This window comes from Periophthalmus magnuspinnatus, chromosome 14 (genome assembly GCF_009829125.3).
Source record: "Periophthalmus magnuspinnatus isolate fPerMag1 chromosome 14, fPerMag1.2.pri, whole genome shotgun sequence".
Lineage (NCBI taxonomy): Eukaryota > Metazoa > Chordata > Actinopteri > Gobiiformes > Gobiidae > Periophthalmus > Periophthalmus magnuspinnatus.
The window spans coordinates 16,776,424-16,797,429 of record NC_047139.1 but is presented as its reverse complement, the minus strand read 5'-3'; the positions used below and the strand labels follow the sequence as shown (position 1 = coordinate 16,797,429).

At 38.9% G+C, this 21,006-nt stretch overlaps 2 protein-coding genes across 2 annotated transcripts in view; both read right to left on the bottom strand.

Moving 5' to 3' along the window:
- tmem248 (transmembrane protein 248) overlaps positions 1-21,006 on the bottom strand; it is a 286,123-nt gene that overhangs the window by 42,821 nt on the left and 222,296 nt on the right. The gene's annotated exons all lie outside the window — the stretch shown is intronic.
- The window catches only part of doc2b (double C2-like domains, beta), a 143,995-nt gene continuing 131,183 nt past the window's right edge, over positions 8,195-21,006 (bottom strand). The window contains exons 6-9 of the mRNA XM_033978453.2: positions 18,264-18,421; positions 12,703-12,784; positions 9,568-9,664; positions 8,195-8,328 (exon numbers count right to left, since the gene is read on the bottom strand). Coding sequence (XP_033834344.1) covers positions 8,195-8,328; positions 9,568-9,664; positions 12,703-12,784; positions 18,264-18,421 — 471 coding nt within the window. The remainder of the gene's footprint in view (positions 8,329-9,567; positions 9,665-12,702; positions 12,785-18,263; positions 18,422-21,006) is intronic.

Sequence of the window (21,006 nt, the reverse complement as noted above, 5' to 3'; positions counted from 1 at the left end):
ACCAATCAGGAATGAGACTGTTGAAGATAACGCCCCTCCTGCCTGCACCGCTGGTTTAGCAGGGAGCGGGCACTTCAAACATGTAGCTAACGTTAGTGGTAGCAACCTTGGGGAAAGAAGGCACCTGATTGGTTATTAATGTTCATATCTTGATTTATGGTAAAAATAGTGAAATGAAAAAAAAAAAAAAGCAGGATCATATAAAGCGGGTTAATATAACATTTTAAGAGCAAAAATGAAGAGCCTCACAACAACAGTTACAGAGAGAGGAGCGACAGTCTTGCAATAGGAAGTGAATTGAAGTCAGAGTTGATGGAGGCGGAAGCATGCCCACTTTCTATTTGGGGTGCTGCGGCTAACAGGTTAGCTATGACTATTTATATATATATATATATATATATATATATATATACAGGATATGCTCAGTTCTCAATATACTTTGAGTCTGATCTGGTGCAGCGTGGCAATGATTTATAAACTTTAAAACTGTGCAGGGGTTCTATCTGTAACATCATGATCCTGGGACTGTTGAATCCTCAAATGGAGTATTTTTACAGAGGATTACTGAAATCAGTGTGAATGTGGAATACCACTCCAGGTATGTTTTTAATGATATAACATATTCTTACATTGTTAAAAGGTCATATGTGTTCTTGAAATGAGTTGATCAATCTGGTGACTGTGGATATGCTGCAACTTTACATGACATTTCCACTGCCCATGTCACCGAGTATATTAAAGCCACTACCACTACCGATGACCAAAAAGTACTAAAGATCAAAGCAATACAACCTATATATTCTAAGAACATTTTTTAACAAGTAAAATACAGTTGAACAGGTCAAATACTCTTCATCTAATAAAAAGTAAAACTTGAATGCATGTTGAATAGGCTGTGTTCACATCACAACATCCCTTTGGTTCAAACTGAGACAGGTCAGAATTCTGTCGTGGGATTTGCTGTTTAACTGTCAGATTGCAGATTTGTTGACCTGGTTAATAGTTAAAGAGGGGGTATTTTACTTCTACGGGATATTAACTGCTAGCACATAACACATCACATGATCACAGATCACCATGTTACCTTTTATTTCTTAACAAAACAATGTATTAACATGTTTTATAAGTTACACTTATTTTTGTTTGTTTTTGACTCTCCGAGTATTCCCTTTCTTTGCTCCCTGCATTAAGTCACTCCTCCTTCAGCGCATTATCACAACATAATCAGTGTGCATCCCTCTAATGAAACTACTGCACATCAGATCAAGTTTGTCAAGTTACTGTGTACAGTTTTGTATCATGTATATGTGTTTGTATATATAGAGAGAATTGTTATGCATGTCGAGGACAGATAGGCTTGCGAGCTGAGTATTACAAAGAATCTTACACCTAACCATAAGGAGGGTTGGAACAGAGTCTGAGAGGGACTGCTTAAATACTCTTAAAGCATGTTTCTGATGAGAGAAGAATGTTCAAAAATCGATTTTGCATAATATCTCTGTCATTAGTAATAAACAGTAATCAGCTGAAAATTACATGATTGTTGAACATACATTAAGCCATGAGTTTAATAATAAAGGTTTGTGAAGCCAATATCAATAAATTATAAGGTTCAGCATTTGTAGATGTCTATTTTGGATATTTCTTTCTCAAAAACAGTGAATCTCCCATAGCGCTATACAGACCCCTGCCCTCCATCTGAAATTATAAAATCATCTCATTCTAAAACATGAACACAGCCTGTTGTTTTTGTACTGAGCAATTTTTTCAATCTTTTTCCACCAGCCCTATACTCTCCCCTCCTCCCTACCCTTGTTTTCATTGTAACCAGGCCAAACTGGTAGTAAACACTGGGGGTGGTGAAGACTGAAGATTTATACTGCAAGTTTGTGGGGTCAATCCCAAACAAATAATGATAAGGTTCAACATTTATGGGTCATAAATTTGAAAACTCCTTTAAGAAACAGTCCCTCTTCCATAGCAGTATATAAGCTCCTGCGCTTCATCTGAAATTACAACATCATCAACATTTAGAGAAAATGTATGTAAGATTTTGGTTTTAAATCCATAATCTTAACCTATCTGCACCCCGTGAACATGTTAAAATCAAACATAGCTTTTACTAATAACAACTGTAATCCTGATTTATTTGTCACTAAGAAGATGTTTAGGTTAAAATGTAGAGTTTTGGCTCTAAAGACAATTATCTAATCAAAAAGCAGAATGAGCCTCACACAAGTCTCTCATTTTGGTTTCCAATTTTAAAGCTGAAATCCAGTCTCTGATCTGAATGGTCACTACCTAAACCCCATCACCTGCAGCCAATCATTAATCAGTGCTAGTGCAGCCTCTGCGGCTCAGTGAGTGAATTCTGGAGGTTCTGCTACATACAGTTCCTTAAAAAAAAACAAAAAAAAAAAACACATCCCTGATAATAGCACAGATATATTGTCCATGCTTAAAGGTCCTATATTATGCAAAATGCTCTTATTGAGCTTTAAGCCTTGTTAGAATGTTGTTATATCATCAGAAATAGACTCCGAGTTGTGTTGTTTCATCCACACATGTTTGAGTAAACCTTTATTATTAGTCTGTCCACATCTCCAAAACTCAAAATGCTCTGTTCTGCCTTATGATGTCATGAAGCGGTATTTTTCAAGTTAACAGCTACTTTTAATGTCACTTTACTGTTTTACTCTGAAATACCCTAGACCTTTACCTTTTGTACATTTGAGATGGCAATAGAAAGTCGTCAATGTCTGCTGGTGCACCGAGGAGTGAAGTGGTTTCAATGAGGCTAACACAAAAGCTTTAACGTCAAAGTTCAGCAAGCTAGTGAGGTTTTATGAAGTTTAAAACACAGTGGAGCAATTCCAGTATTACCACACAAGTTGGAACAGAGCATTTTGAGTGTTCTGTTTAAGAGAGGAACTCAACCTAAATATGCAGAATTTGTGTTAAACGTGTGAATGAAACAAAACACAACTACAGGTAGGTCTTTGATGAAGAAGCAGCATTATAACAAAGATCAGAAAATAGCATAATATAGGCCGTTTAATGCAATATAAGAGAGTGCAGAGTAAAGCCAAATAAAGGCAGGTAGAGTGGAGCCAAGCAGGTCTGGTGGAAAGATCACTAACCTCCATTTATATAGTGATATTGTGTTTTACATTCTGTTACATTCTGCCTCTATGGACTTGCCATCCTGTCAGGAGCCATGTTGGAGTGGTCTACCGATTTACAAAATGCAAAACGTCAACAGGTACATTCCTTTAAACATTCACAAAGGAGAAAAACACAACATAAGCATAATGCATTTGTCATAATAGGTCAGAGAGTTCACATATCGCAAAGTTCGGCCCTTCTCGCAGCAGCCTGCCCGAGCCACACGCGGTGCAGTGCATGGGGTGGCTATCAGGGGCAGTAGACAGGCTGGTGTAAACATGCTTGGTCCATGTAAACGTTGATACTCGGCCCTTTTGTGGCATATACAGCGAGACATCCAGGCGGAAATGCCTTCACAGGAGTGTAAACATAGAGAGCTGCCTTGCCCAGTGGGATTGTGGGATTTGGAGTTCCATTGACTTTACTTACAAACTTAAAGGAGACATATGATGAATCATTCTGACTATTTAAGGAATTTGTACTAATCTGAGTTATTTTCAATAAATGCATTCCACAGTATGGCCTGAATACTGATATACTGAATGTCTGTTTTCAAGATATTTTTTTTTATAATAATGTAATAGATCAGAATTTGAAGGTCTTATGTTATTCAAAATTGATTCTTGTGAGCTTTGTCATGGCCTCTTTAGCATTAATCTTTATTTGTATTGTTATGGATCTTTTCGGACTAACCTTTGTAATACCATCTGTTGTTATGTATAGGGTGTATCTCTTGTTCGTGCATCTAGCGGCCTCCAGCCACTTTGATTAGACCAAACTGGCAAGATTGTTTTGGTGGTATAAATACTCTGTATGTGTTTACATTTGTCAGCTGAGGGTGAGATGACACTGCTAGGGACAACAGCTCTTTGACAATTGTGCACAGTTGATTCAATAAACCAGACTTTTTGATTTAAGACAACTTCTCTGTTGATTTTATATCTTTAAGGTTTTTTACTATCAGAAATTCCACAACAGCTTTTAGCAATGTTATAATGCTGTTACCTCATCAAAAAACATACCTGGAGTTGTGTTAAGTTTCATTCACACGTGTTTGAGAAATCCTTTATTATTAATCTCTAAACCTTTAAATGCTCTGTTCCACCTTGTGATGTCATGAAGTGGTAGTTTTCAAGTTAGCATCTACCTTTTACCTTTTATTTTTTTAGAGTGGAAATTCCAGGGCTGAAATGATTCTAGTGAAGGTGTATGGAGTTTAAAAACACAGTGGAGCACTTCCTGTATTACCACATGACATCACAAGGTGGAACAGAGTGTTTTCTGTTTGAGAGAAGAAATCAGCCTAAATATGCAGGATTTCTGTATTATACAAAGCACAACTCTGGATATGTTTTTGATGAAAAAACAACATTATAACAGATCAGAAAATAGTATAATATAGGCCCTTTAATGCCATAAAGCAGAACATTTGGTTCAAAGCAAAAGCATGAAAGAAGAAAAGTTGCATAGTCCATAGTCACAGGCATCTTTGAAGATCATACTATGCATTCCATGTCCTTTTCATTTTTGGGCATCATTACAATTTCATGCATGGACAAATGTGCTCTATGTCAGCATTTGAGAAGGAATGAATTAGGTAAATGACGTATCGTGTATATAAGCGTGGTATGTTTTGATCACTCAAGGTCTCTTAGTTAAAATGGAACTAAACTGTGGAACTGTGTATACGGTGTTTTAATAGTATTATCTACTGTTCCTAGTCAATTTTGCAAACTAGGTAAATTTGCAGCTTTGTGGTCAAAAATTCTGTGGACACTGCAATTTCAAGTACAATATGACATTATGAAAGACTGCTCTGATTTACAGCCAGGCTTTTTTTCATTACATGTGGACGGTGTTAAACCAATCACAAAGTTCCTTATACCTCTAGACCCCGCCCCTCCTCTCCCTCACTCTTTTCTTTAGGCTTCCAGATGCTGCCCAGTTTAGCAACTCTATTTGAAATGTAGTTGTGAGCAGAGTTTAGGTGTTCAGTCTCACTTTAAAATGTGTGAATGGAACAAAACACTAATCCAAGTATGTTTCTGGGGTGCAAACAATATTATACCAGGGTTAGAATCACAAATAGTCTGTCACCATATATCCCCTTTAATGTGCCCTGCTGTTTTGTGTCTAAACAAGCTGAAACTGCCTTCGCTCATGCACAATATCATAAGCAGAAAATGTGAAACATCATAACACATTCTTCACCATCCCACAATCCTCCACAGCCGGCAGCAGAATCAATAGTACATGCTTTTCCGTAGATCTATAACTGCTTTTATCAAATCTTATTTTTGACTTTTTTATCGGCTTCAGCCAATCGTGACAGCGTTGCATAAAAGAAATGAAACTCTTAACACAAGTTTCCATACAGCATTTTTGTATAGAGACACGTTGGATTACCATAGAACTGAATAACGCTGAGGCCTTGATTTCATGCATACTTTAAGTGAAGGAGATTATCCGAGCTACGCAACAGTGTGAATGGACCCATTGTAAAGTGCAATGTCTATATCAAAAAGGAAAAATGGAGAGATATATAACACTGTGATGGAGGGGTCAAACATGAGGAGAACAAACTTCTATCGATCATCTTCTGTTGATACTTTGCAGCTGATGCAAAACTCCTTGGGGGGATGATGCTAACTAGAAGCTCTGCTCTGTCTGAAGCTCTCTTACTCAACTCAGACTTTAATCGGAGCTACAATAGGAACTACAATAGAAGAGCTGATTTGTGCTGTTAAACAAATCCCTTTAAAATTACAATAAAGTCAAAAGCTAGCTAACATAAGCCAATGGTTTTTCAGTTAGTCACATTCACCATTTTTATTCAAACACCTAAGCAGGACCATGAACGCTCAAATTGATCATAGGTATGGAAGATAATTTCATCAGATTTTGAATTTCAAATGACATTTAATTTCTCCCTTTGAATTTTTAACACGGAATAAAAAAATGCACCTTTTAACTATTCAACGGGGTGTAAAATGTGCTATTAAATTAATCACAGCATAGATCCAAGATACCAAGACATAAGCAATTAATCATTTCTAAGGAGGACAAAGGCAGGCTGTTTCCTATGGGTCTTTCTCTTTTGTGGGCAGGAGTTATAGAAAGGGCTTGCAATCAAAGAGATGAGGTTTGGATTAGGCAAATTAAGACCAGACTTCCAGGTTGTTACTAAGTTAGATCGACTCACAATATCATTTGCTTGTGCCTTAAAATTCAAAATCAGTTCAAACTAATTATCTTCCATACACAGGCTCTTGGAAATATATTGTTCAAATCAATTTTGTATTTTTCTTGAATTTTCAGAAACTCTAAAATCTTATCACGTTGTGTTTGCTAATGCATTGTAGTGAATTGTGACACCATGGTAACTGCTCAACATTCCACCATGGACATACATGCATTACCCCCCTAGCGTGATGTCACTGAAAAGTATCAATAGCTGTAGTCAGTTTGAGAGGTCTAGCCATGCTTTTAAATGAGCACAACCATTGACAGTAAAAGAAAGTGGACTTGTGCAAAGTGAGGATAGGCCGAATCAAGGCTATAGCGTACTGAATAGATCGTATTTTACGGTACTTTTTCAGTTTGAATGCAGGTCTCATCACCATTTATTAGATAAGTATTTGATCTCAGATTCTACTACTACAACCTCAACTTAGAAGCCTGATATGATGCATGAGGGATTGTCCAATATGACATTTTTGAGCCGATACCAATATTCAATCTTGACGCTGTGGCTAATACCAATATTAAAACTGGAAGTGACACACGGGCACACAGGCTGGGACAGTGTAGGAAAAATATCAGGGCCAAACATAGGTTAATTTTCCTCCTGATATCGCTCTCAATAATGTTGGCATCCATATCAAAGTACACAATTACTATAAAAAAAAACAAAAACAAAAAAACACCAAAAAGTATTACTACAGATCACTTGTTTGATTTCTTATTTTGAGAAATTAAGGTGTGTGACAGTTGAAACTCCATTATATATCACTGTGTAGATTTCTTTAATGGCTTCCAGTATTTTAGCGGGGGTTATTGTCTACATGCTTAGAATACATTAAAGGTCCTATATTACACAAAATTGCCTGTTGTGAGCTTTTAGCTAAGTTAAAATGATGTTACCTCCTCAAAAAACATACCTGGAGTTGTGTTTTGTTCCATTCATATATGTTTGAGTAACTTTTAATTATTGGACTGTCTGCATCTCCAAAGCTCAAAATGCTCTGTTCCACCTTGTGATGTCATTAAAAGGTAGCGTTAAAGGTAGGGGCTATTTTTAGCCTCAGCTGAAGAGCTTTACACTGCAATACCCTGGACAGTTTTAAAAATGTGTTTGTTTTTTTGTCCAGTTGAGATTACTTCAGAAAGACTCCAATATCTGGTGTACTGAGGAGTGAAGCAGTTTCAGCAAAGCTGAAAGAATAGCTGCAGCTTCAAAGTTTGGAGATTACAGGTCTACAAATTAGTCAAATGATTCTAGTATGAAGTTTAAAAACACAGTGGAGCACTTCCTGTATTTCCACTTGATGACATGGCAAGGTGGAACAGAATGTTTTCAGTTTGAGAGAAGAACTGAGCCTAAATATGCAGGGTTTGTGTGTTTGTCTGTCTGTGTGAATGAAACTAAACACAACTCCAGGTGTGTTTGTGATGAGGAAACATTATAACATCACCAGTAGTGTAATATAGGCCCTTCAAAAAAAAAAAAAAAAACAACAAAAAATACCTTTGGCATTTTAATAATACTGTCACATTTTTGTCCACTTTTTTCTTACTGTCAATGGTTTTAGAAAAATAAGCCAAAATCAACCAAAATTAACCGAATCAGTGTAATCATGAATTTGAATTGACTCATGAGCCCTGTATGTTTGTGCGTGTGTGCGTGTAAAGTGTTAAAAGATGAACATTCCATAGCACAGTTAGTGGGTCCAGAGAGGGTAGGGTCTCATGGGTGCAGCTGGGTCAGGGGAGGAGGGTGCAGTGGGTGGGACCAGTGGGGCTTGGGGCATTAGTCATTTAGCGCTCCCGGCAGCTCATTGGTTAGCGTGTGCCAGCGCTCGATTTTCTTGTCCTTGTTTTTGAGGCAGTCGAACCAGTGCTTGAGCCGCTCCCCATTTGCGTTGATGCCCAGAGACACGCCGCCTGCAGGTCACATGACACATAACAGTACAGTAAACAAGCAGATGATATAATATATGATATAGACACTTCTCAAATTCAAAAGGGGCATATTATGGCTTGCTGTGACTTACTACTAAAAATGCTATATTTGCCAAAAACAATGTATTAACTAAATGTTTTATAAGTTTCAGTTTTGTTTTTGTCCCGCCTTCCCTTGCTCCCCATGCTAGGTCACTCCCCTTTCAGTGTGCAACACAATCAGCGTGCATTCTGATAATGACACTAGGTTTGTGAAGTTGCTGTGTACAGTTTTGTATCACATTTTTCTATATTTATGGAGAATTTTCGTGTGGGAGCAGGGATGATGTAGGCTTGTGGCCGGAGCATTGCACATCGTGATGTCTCTTTTTCCCAGTTTTTTTTTAGCTCTTCCTTCCTTCTAAGGGTCTAAGGACCGGGGGGCGCTCTAGGACAGTTCTCCATGTGCTTGTTTTCTATGAATATTGGTTAATCTGTTGGATTTTCTAACTTAATGTTGGTTAAATCAATGGTCTTTTTAAACCGTAAGAGGCGACTGCTGCTGTGATTTTGGGCAAAAATACATTGAATTGAATGTATAACAAATATGTCATATTTTCTTTTAAATGGTTAATTGGTCTGCCAACAGTCCTCATTTTTCATCATTCAGAAACCCATGGATAGTATAAGACTCACCCAGTGGGATCACACAAACTGTTTGATTAGAACTGACTCGCTCCATAACCTGCGTTTATTTGACTATGTCAGGCTGGTTCAGTAGTTTTTTTGTGTTTAATGTAATAGACTTTAGGTAGTTTTTTGAGGTGCACGCAATAGCATACTCAGTTACCTTTACTCAAGAGCATTTACTTGCTTGATTGATTGAGTTGCTCTCAGACCCTCCTACTCCTACTTGAGCTCCTACTTGACATATAACAGTGCTCTCACTTAAGTAAAAGCCTTGGCTACTGTTCTCAATGTAAGTCTACAAGTGACAAAAGCTTTATTGACATTTTGTTCTTAGAAAATACTACAGTCTGTATATTAGGCTAGTTCATGTTTTCCTTCCAATACATTAAGTTCAAATTGCAAATCAGATGTTATGTCTAGACAGTACTTCTATTTGAGTAATAATATTTTACTTGAGTACAATTTTTGACTTCTTTTCCCACACTTAAGCCTGGTCAAAACTGAAAGGTAGATTTAGTAGGCTACAGTACGTCCTCTTTAAAAAGATGTTACCGATGAAGTCGTTGGATTTGCCGATGTCGTAATCCCACACAGTCACTTCCAGCGTCTTCTTGGTCAGGTCTGCATATTTAATGTCATAACAGAACTCCTGCAGCAGAGGGAGAGGGACACACATTCACAACACTTTTAAAGCTCCTATACTACACAGAATGGACTCTTCTGAGCTTTAAGCCATACAGCTTAAATACTCATACTCAAAAACATACCCAGGTTGTTGTTTGAGTAATCCTTTATTATTAGTTTGTCTACATCGCCCAAAGCTCAAAAGGTCACCCTGTTTATTACCACCAGTGCAAAGAACTTATTTCTCTGTTAACTTTGAGTTCATACATCATCACTGCCCCCACCCAATTTTTATTATCTCCCCACCAGGCCAAGTTAAAGGTCAGATCTGTGGAGAGGCATCTGCACTCTTAATAAAAACACATCTTTTTCAATGTAATTCTGAGCAATACAAATTCCCAAAGTTAAATTAATGCTAGATAGATACATTGCCATACTGGCATGTTACATAATGTATCTTTAAATTTAATAAAATAATTCCAAGCACCACATACAAAGCCCTTGCATTATTCAAGGTAAACATTGCCTTGTAGCATGAATAAGATAAAGAATTGCGGATTTTTTCACATTCAAACAATATAATGTTTTGTTTAAAGTCGTTTATCTCTATGGCAACGGTTATAATTTTCCATCATTCTGAAAGTCATGGGTCGTCCACATCAGGGGATTGTGCAGTTTAAGAGTGACCAGTAATGGGGTCAGAGAAAGAGTAGAGGGGTGAGAGGATGACACTGCCCCGCAAATGTCAACAAAATGTCAGCAATCAGAGAGACATGCAGTCCACAGGGTTGCATCATATACATCCTCTGCACATAAACACCTGCTGATACAGCCTCTGCACCAAAACCACTATCATCCTCTAATCCAAAACACTTGCTGATACACCCTCTGAACCAAAACGTCATCATCATCCTCCTCTGCACCTGTTATCCAAATGTCAGAAATCAAAGAGACATGCAGTGCACCATAGAAAATCCTACTGTACTTTACACCCTTACACCCACCTGCCGATACATCATCTGCACCAAAATGCCTGTCATCCTCTGCACCAAAACACCTGTCATTCTCAGTACCAAAACATCTGCTGATACGTCCTCTGCACCAAAATGCCTGTCATCCTTTGCAACAAAACACCTGCTGATACACCCTCTGCACCAAAACATCTGTCATCCTCTGCATTTGCTGCCAATGTTAACCAAATGTCAGTAATCAAAGAGACATGCAGTCCACAGGGTTCCATCACATGAAAATACTACTGTACTGTACATCCTCTGCATCAAAACACCTGTTATTCTCTGCACGTAAACACCTGCCAATACACCATCGGCACCAAAACACCTGTGAATACATCCTCTGTACCTAAACAACTGCCAATGCACTATCTGCACCAAAATGCCTGTCATTCTCTGCACAAAAAAACCCTGTCATCCTCTATATCAAAACATCTTTTTTCTTCTTTCTTTATTCTCTATTTGTCAGAGACCATGTACAAATTCATTAATCTTACAAAAGAAAAGATGATTTATATTAGATTTAGGTAGTGCTACTTCCCATCTACAGTCACTGGGCAGGTGAACACACATTAAAAAATACACAACAACAACAACAATACATTTCATTACAATCACATAAGACCATAGTCTTATGTGAGTGAGTTATGAGTTTGTCTTTAACATTAGCAGTTAAAAACAATAAAATGTCCCCATGTCCAAAACATGATGTTTCCTACAGTCCATACTGTAGGGGGTAATCCTGTAATACTGAAAATCTTACTGTACTAGTCTACATTCTTTGCACCAGAACGCCTGTCATTCTTTATACCAAAACACCTGCCAATACATCATCTGCCTTCAAACACCTGCCAATACATCCTCAGGACCAAAACACCTGTCGTCCTCTTCACTAAAACACCTGCCAATACATCATTTGCATTCAAACACCTGGCAATGCACCAAAATACCTGCCAATGCATCCTCTATACCCATACATATGCCTTATTCTGCACCAAAACACCTGTCATTACATCCTCTGCACCATATGACCTAGCTATACACATTCTGTATCAGAACTTTAGGCATCCTCTATGCACAATACTTAACTTTGAATAAGACAGTGATTATGCATGTACTGACTTCAAATAAATCCGAAGTAAACATTGAGGTAAACAAGGCGTTGTACTTCCTCATTCATCCAGGAGCGGTTCATGGAGAGATGGTTTCAATGGTGTTCATCTGGCCACTGTTTTTGTGATCAAGATATTTCAGCTCCCATCTAGAAGTTGTTTTCATTTTGATGGTGCTGGCTTGAGGCATGAGGATTAATACTATTCAGGGTTGATTGAGTGCAGTCCAAATGTGTTTTAAAGTGAAACCTTTTAAAACCACATATTAAAACCACAAACCACTAATTTGAAGCCAAAGAGGTGCCGATTTGAAGCAGAGAGAAAAATAGTTTACAAGGGGAGTAAAGGAAGCTATTTTTGTAAAGAAAGAGACTCTGAATAGGAATGGTGGACTGAGGATTAATCTAGCAGCTGTTTACAGAAGCATTCTCAGTCATGGACAAAGACCACAACAAGTCAATCAAATACTTTTGAGGTATTTAACAATGCTGTAGGTGAGACAGCCAATACACAATAAAGACATAATGATCCATAATGATCTTAGCTAGTAAACAAGGGCAAGGCAGTTTGGGGCTGGATTTAGTGAACTCCGCGTAGGATAAATCCTAGTACCTCAATCCAACATGATCAAACTGAAAATGGCTTCTGGATGGGAGCCAAAATATCTTGATTGCAAAAAGAGTGTCCAGATGACCACCGGCGAAACCTTCTCTGAGGTAAACATGGTTGGGTCAAATGGGTCACTCTTGTGTTAAACAGGGGGGGGGGGGGTGTCTATATATGTTTGGGTCAAATGTGTATCTCTTGTGTTAAACGGGGTCCACATATGGTGGGGTCAAATCTGTAACTCTTGTATTACATAGGGGGTACATATATGTTTAGGTCACATGTGTAACTTTTTTATTGTATTACTTATTATTGTATTACTATCTTGTCCACACCTCGTTGAATTCTGGGTTGAGCGTCTTCTTCTTCACAGCTGTCTTGTGCTTGGACTTCTTGTTCTCGTCTGGCTTCAGATATCTGCACAGACACAACCAGAGAAGATGGAGAGGCTGTGGAGGCTGCTGCTTTTTCACGAGAATTGTTACACAGTACACATTTAAAGTGCAGGGTTTTTTTTCAGTTGTTTTAACAAATTTTCTGGTTTTCTTAGTTTAGTTTGATCATTTAATTCAAACATGAACCTGAACAGAGGCACAGTCAAACAGTCAAACCAAACAAAGTTTTCAGGGTCTTTCTCAGAACACTTGACACAAATTTCATTCTGAAATGCACATGATCATTGAATTCACCATGTTTTTTTCAATACTACAGGTCTGTCATGTGGTAAAGGCCATTAGCTCAAAATCTAGTCTGAAATGGGTAATATGGACATTTATTTACAAACACAATATGTAAAATACTGTGTTATACAAAAAGCACAGCTTTTCCAGCCTCAGATTCATATGAGTAGTGTGAACCCCTATTGCAGACAGCACTAAACCAGTGAATATATACATACTTAGTTCAGTACGTCAAAGGTCCAGAAACAGCTGAGCTCAGTTTGGATTTGGGGGCATTTTAATCTGACATTTTTGGGAAAAAGGCCTGATGTGTAAGGGGCCAATGGGCTCCTCTTGGCCACTGCACTGGCCACCTCTCTGGCTAAAACTGTGAAAACTGGCAGAAGAAGGCTTTGACAACTCTTTATAGTGGCTAAAAATACACACAAGTCCACAAAAATAATTACATAGCAGACTTGTCATTAAATTGTTTGTTTTTTTGGCCACACTTGTAGTCAAAAACTAATTGTGTGGATGCAGTCCTGGACACATCTACAGCTCATCTGTCCTGGTTTATTCCTAGTTCAACCCTGATTCAGTCCTGATTCAGTCCTGGTTTAGTCATGGTTTAGACCTGGTTCAGTCCTGGTTCAGTCCTTCATTTGTCCTGATTCAGTCCTAGTTCAGTTGTGGTTCAGTCCTGCTTCAGCCCTGGTTCAGTCCTAGTTTATTCCTGGTTCAACCCTGATTCAGTCCTGGTTTAGTCTCGGTTTAGTCCTGGTTCAGTCCTTGTTCAGTCCTGTTTCAGTCCATGGGAGTGGATTTCTCCTTCATTGTGGTTCTCCTCAAGGTTTCTCTTTTGGGTTTGCGAGAATCTCTCGCTGGGACACTTCTCTATGTGCTTGTTTTCTGTAAAGCTAGTTTGCAGTGGTCCAAAGCTATTCCTCACTTACATTATGCATTCGAAGCCCAGCCGGCCCTAGCTTTCAGGATGCCCTAAGCTAAATTTGTCTCTGGGGCTCTGAGCAGTGGATGTACTCTGGCTCATTTGACACAAGTACTGCAGCCACAAGAACAGTAGGGAAACATGTAAGGGGGGTATGGAGGCCCTCTACAATACAAATTCACAAGTCACGACTCGTTCACATCCCATTCATTCATCCAGCAAATGTGACAGTGGTTTATTAACATTACCATTTTGATAACAGGAGCAACCTGCGGCAATCTAAACATTCACAGAAGCCTGGTTGATGGCTGACTACAAAAGAAAAAGCCAACAATCAAAATCAGACAATGTAATAAGCTGACTCACCATTCTGTGTTCATATGGCTCAGATATATATCCTTTACGCATTATATATACATCTTGCTTCACTGTTTTGTTCTAACATGTCATGTCCTTTAGAGTAAGAACTAAGTAATAGGCTATTTCGAGTCCTCTCACCTTTCCAAAATAATCATCTTGTTGTGTTCTTGATGCAATTCCCAAGACTTTAAATAAGCTTAAGCTCACTAACTTTCAATCTAACTTGTAAACAGCCATTCAAATGTACCTCAGCTGCCTCAGTGCACCTCAGAGGAAGGCGTCCTTGCACCGGTGTAAACACATAGCTGCAGACACCTATGCCTGGCCCAAAAACAAATGTAGGCAGCAGCAGATAAAAATAAACATATAGATAAAAACAAACAAAAAAAAAAAAAAAAAACATCGTTTGAGAGGGATGTTTAAGCTGTAAACACACAAGCCCTGTTTCCAATTAAACTTTACATATTATATGCTGCTGTTGTTGTATATATTTTCTACCTCTAAGTATTTTATTTTATTTTTATGCATATATTTTTTTTACTTTGTGCATACCCTTATTTCTATTTATTCAGTGTGTTTTTATGTTGTACTTTATCACCGCAGTAAATTCCTAGTTTGTGAACTGTGTTCACAGACGATGGCAATAAGTCTTCTGATCCTGATATTATTTTCAGTATAAATGTATGGGCTCTTGAGGGCCCTCCCATGGCGTCAGGGCCCTAACCAGCTAATTATTCACTGCGATGATTTTATAAGTGCTTTTCCAAATTTTCAGAGGCAAGAATGGAGTTACGTCAGTGTAAAGCTAACTAGCATGGTAATCATGTACTTCCTGATTGTTGTACAATTAAATGCTTTATAATTAGATGCAGATAGTACGCAGCCAACTTTGTTTGAAACATATTAATATGTTTGATTAGTTCAGTTTCCCCTCCCTTTGCTTCTCGCACTAAGCAAGAGCTCATGACATCAGCAGGTGGAACAGATCACACTCTAACATGGGTAAATGAAAGTACAAGCAGAGGTGGGTGGTACTCAGTTACATGTATGGTTACTTTTCTAGCAGTATACTTTTACTCGTCTTTGAGTAATATTTAGATTGAGTAACAAAACTTTTATTTGAATACAATTTTTGGCTACTCACCTCTGATTAGAAGCTCATAAGGGTCATTGCCTTTAACAAAAAAGTTAAATAAAAAAAAGGGAAAAAAAAGGAAAATACCAAGGTACACAGAACTGCACAGCATCCCATTGAAAGGCCAACCACTCTCCACACAGGATATTGATATGATCTGATTTTTTCCAGAAATAAAAATATTAAAGTACTATTTTCCTAATGACAACTTTCTAATACAATAAATGCTTATGTATATTTTATAAATACTTCATAAATAAATTAAAAAAAAAAACTGGTGATTCTTAGAATTAGCAAACGTTTTATCTTGAGTTCATTTTTCATTTTATTTTCAAACCAGCTGCACTGATTATATTGATCGTTCAGCATAGCTCATCCAACAGTGTTACAGAACAAAATGGCTGCCTTCAAGATGAATGCACTGATGTAGAGAGAGATGGATGAGGTGTGGAGATATGTGAAAGCATGGATATTGTATGCTGACATCCAGGTGAAAAATGCATTCTCCCGTCTAGACTTACAAAGGTGGGAGTACATAATCTGTAATACTGTATGAGAAATGATTGGCCTGGGTTATTCAATATTTGGGTATGTGTTTCTAGAATAGTAGGGAGGTGATAGATTGTGAAGGGCTACATTTAATATTAAAATGCAGTCTTTTTAGGCCATCCCAATAAGTTATCTTCCAATGACAAAGAAAAAAATATATATATTTTTGTATTTTCAAGTAAAAATATCAGCCGGTTGAGTACTTTGTTTTTACTTAAAGGTTTTTATTCTGCACTCTTTTGTTGTAATGTTAGTTATATGATTATTTGTTTTTTTATTTGGGTGATTTTAATGTCTTTCTTTCTATAAAGCATTTTGAATTACTTTGTGTACGAATTGTGCTATACAAATAAACTTGCCTTTGCTTGCCTTAATATTGACTTAAAGGACCATCACAAACACATCTGGAGTGTTTTGTTTCATTGGCACATGTTTAACACACAAACCCTCCATATTTGGGCTGTTTTCGAAAAACACTCTACCTGTGGTAATACAGGAAGTGCTCCACAGACCTATTATACAAAATCGACAGAGCTTTTAACTATGTTATAGTTGTTTCCGCTTTTTATTTACCCTCTCAAAATTGTATTTATTTATAATTTGTGCATGTTTGTTCGTGCCATATTCCTGATTAGCTCCTTGTTTTCACTGCCACCGGTTTATTCCCAGCGCGCTGTACTTACTTTGTTCTCCAATTTAATTTCCTTAATCATGTTACATGTTGGATTTGGCAGCACCGCGTAGTCATTTTAGTACAAATGAAAAAAAAAATCAATGTAGATTATAACCATATAGCAAACACAAGCACAATATGTCGTCTTTAATATGTAATGTATGTATGTAAAAATGTATATTAAACTCACTCCTTTCTGCTGTTGTCCCATATAAATCCTTATATTCTAAATTAAATGTTTAGTCGATGAATATAAACTTTGGCCATCTGTGTATAAAATGTGTGTTTTGCACACTGATAATCACAGAGGGATAGCCTATCCATCAGCGACCTATCATAAAAATAGCACGGGTGACATGTCTTCAATTTACCATCCATCAGAAGAGCCCCCCCCCCCCCCCCCCCACACACACACACACACACACACACACAAGCCTAGACTTAGCTTGTTACAGGGTGAGCAGGTCTAAAGAGGTCTATACAAATTAAAGAGGGGGTATTACACTTCTATAGGGTATTAACTGCTAACACTTAACATATTTAGATCACCATGTTACTTTTTTTGTTTTTGTAATGCTATATTTCCTGAAAACAACACATTAACATGTTTAATAAATTTCACTTTTGTTTTTGAAGTCACTTCCTATTCAGAGTGCTGTCACATTATAATCAGTGTGCATTTCACTTATGAAACTACTGTTGTTGCTGTTAAGTTGTGAAGTATATTGGTTTGTATTATGCTTTTGTATATTTATGGAGAATTGTCATGTGGGAGCATGGGTGATGTAGACTTGTGGGCAGAATTGTACAGCTGGGGGAGGGTCTGAGTACGGTCTGGGAGATACCGCTAAATTATTCTAATATACATGGATAACATCTAAAACCTCTTCAGGCATGTTTTTGATGGCAGAAAGTGCAAAAAAGTTGATTTTTGCATAACACCCCCTATTTAAAGTGTATCTATACAAGCCAATCAGAGTTCTATAATTTCTCTGTTTGCACATTGCAATAACAACAATATCCTTAAAGAGGAAGTATCATGCAAAAATTACTTTTTGGAGCTTTCAACCATGTTATAACATTCCCTTATCAAAAAACATGCCTAAAGAGGTTTTAGATGTGTGCATGTTTGTGTAATTTAATGATCTCTACTATTTTATCTAAAGCTCAGCCCACCCACCTACATCACCCATGCTCCCACACCACAACCTGACAAACCTGATGTGATGTGCAATAGTTTCATTAGTGCAATGCATGATGATTGTGTGGTGATAGCACTTTGAAGGGGGAGTGACTTTGCACAGAGAGCAAAGAGAGGGGGTACTCAGAGCGACAAAACGAAAGTGGAACTAATAAAACATGCTAATACATTGTTTTCGGCAAATATAGCATCTTCAAAACAATAAAAGGTAACATGGTGATCTTAGCAATTGATACATTATAGAAGTGTAATAAATGAATTAAAGATAAACTCCTCCTTGCTGTTTGTGCACAGCAAAAATATTAGTAATAGTATTAGCAGTAGTAGTAGTAGTGGTAGTGGTAGTAGTCATAGTAGTTGTAGTAGTGCTCACGTTTTGACGTAGGGGTCAGAGAAGCCATTGGCATCCATGGCAGCCAGGTGGGCACAGCGGATGATGCCCACCACAAGGCAGGACTTCTGGGTGTTGTACTTGAGAGAGATCATGATGCGGCCCCGCTCCTCCAGGGACTTGTCCTCGCTTTTATTCACCTGGTAAAAGAACACACACATGAATACTCCACTCACTAACTTCAGTCATTCTAAATATTAGATCTAAATGTCAGTCTCTCAATTGCATATTAAAAAATTGTGTTTTTGTGAATTGACAATACTGTGACCCTTTGCACAAAATAGTAACACACATTTAAATGAACTGTATGTAGCCTGAGTTCTTTCTGTTTTAAAGTGGGACTAAACACTAAACACCAGAGCTGTGCCTGTGGACTAAAAAGGAATGTGAGTGAGGAGGAGGGGTCTAGAGGTATAAAGAACAGTGTGATTGGTCTTACAATCACACTCCGCCCCTGCAGCCAAGTGTTTGTAATCAGAAACACCTAACTGTAATCGGGGCAGTCCTGTGTGATGCCAGCTCAGAGTCCTTTTGGATTTAAACCAACTGGCATTGAAACTGGCAACCCAAATAAGAGACTTATGTAAAGGTTCTGATTGGACAATCATCTTGAGAACCAAGGCGCCAAGTTGTAATATAAATTAAAAGCTATATTTGAACCTGTTTAAATTAATTTAGGGACACAGTTTAGTCATGTTTATGGAATTAAAATCAAAATCTTACATAAATATAAATTTTTTATAATTAGAAATGACTTCATAACCTGTGTTTTTTACAGTAAAAGAAATGTTGGACTTAACAAACTCCTTTGGCAAACATGTGGCTGACTTCGCTGCTGGTATAATCATAACTGGACCGCAGGACTTAATGGCGGTTATTCTGTTCCCATGGAGATAATGTGCATGTGGTCTGAGGTCTTTAGCTCTGGACAGGGCAGGGGTCAGGAGAGGACATGGCCTGAGCATGCTCATAGCTCCTCCTGTCTGTGAGTCTGGGAATATCAGGTGTATGACATAGTGCCTCTGCTGCTGCTCGCATAACCTGTTTACCATGGTCACTTGGACAGGCTAAATGAGCTCTGATGAGGCCATTATCCAAGGAGCAATCAGCCAATCAGAGCCTCACAACATGCTTGGGACAGCCAAACCAGGAAACAGCACCATTACAAAACAGGATGTAGTCAGCCAATCAAAACATGGAGCTCAGTGTACTGACAATGGAGCTGTGTGAGGACATTTAAATTGCAGTTGACAGATTTTCATGTTTTTTTATCAGTATTACTGGTGGTTTGGTGGGATAGTACATGTCCTAATTTATTTCAGAGACCATGAAATTTCAGTCTATCACAAACCTACAAACACTTTAAGACAGAAACTGGTTCACCCAAAGGACAAAACCCCGAGCCACAAACAAAGCAATGTGGTCTACTCTATTCAGTGTAGTAAAGAGTGCAGTGAGTGTTACATTGGAAAAACAAAACAGCCACTACATAAGAGAATGTACCAACACCATCCCAAGAGTTACTCTGGACCCCAGTCTGCCGTACATCTCCATCTCAAAGCCACTAACCACTCCTTTGAAGATAGTGACATACAGATCATAGCCAAATAAAAGAAACTGATTGAGAGGGGAGAATCATCTTTTCCCTATCTATAACTCCATCCTCAGACCCAAAGGAAAACAAAGAAAACAACCCCGCCACCTTAACGTGGTGGACAGGTTTAAACACCTAAATCATCCTGGGAGCTATGTTGTCTAGGGCTTCATGCCCCTGGTTGGGTCACCCTTGCCAAAAAGGTCCTGAGGGATGGGTCAGACTAGGAGCAGTTCAGAAGCCTTTCATGACAAGGGATAAAACAAGGCCAGCAACATCGCCCGGATTGGCGCTACCTGGGCCCCACCCTGGAACCAGGCCGGGGGTGGGTTCTTGACAACAAGCGCTTGATGGCCAGGCCTCCCCTATGGGGACCAGCTGGGCTCAGCTCAAAGGAGCGATGTCGAGCTGTCCTCCTGTAGACCCACCACCTGCGGGAGAATCCGTGAAAGGACAGTGAAGAGATCTGAGTGGCAGACGAAGGCGGGGGCCTCGACGACCGGATCTCCGGACATGGAGACAGGCTCGGGGGACATGGAATGTTACCTTACTAGGGGGAAGGAGCCTGAGTTTGTGCGGGAGGTTGAGCATTACCAACTAGATACCAGCTAGATATAGTTCACCTTCACGCACAGCTTGGGCTCTGGAACCCAACTGCTTGAGAGGGGCGGCCGGACTCTCAATTTCTCCCGCGGGAAGAGGTGGCGAGTTGGTGTGGGCTTGCTTATTGCCCCACAGCTCAGCTCATGTTGGAGTTCAGGTGAAGAGAGGGGCAGAGCTGTCAACCGATCACCACCTGGTAGTGAGTTGGATCTGCCGGCGGAGGAGGAAGCCGGACAGACCTGGCAGGCTCAAGCGTACCGAGAGGGTCTGTTGGGAACATCTGGCGTTGCCCTCTGTCAGAGGGCTTTTCAACTCACATCTCTTAGAGAGGTTCTCAACGATCCGAGATCCATCCTGAGTACCTTAAGTCCTTGGATGTTGTGGGGTTACCTTGGCTTGCACATCTCTGCAACATGTGTGGTGTGTGGCGGTTGGGGATTGTACCACTGGACTGGCAGACTGGGGTGGTGGTCCTCCTGTTTAAGAAGGGGGACCAGAGGGTGTGTTCCAATTACAGGGGAATCACGC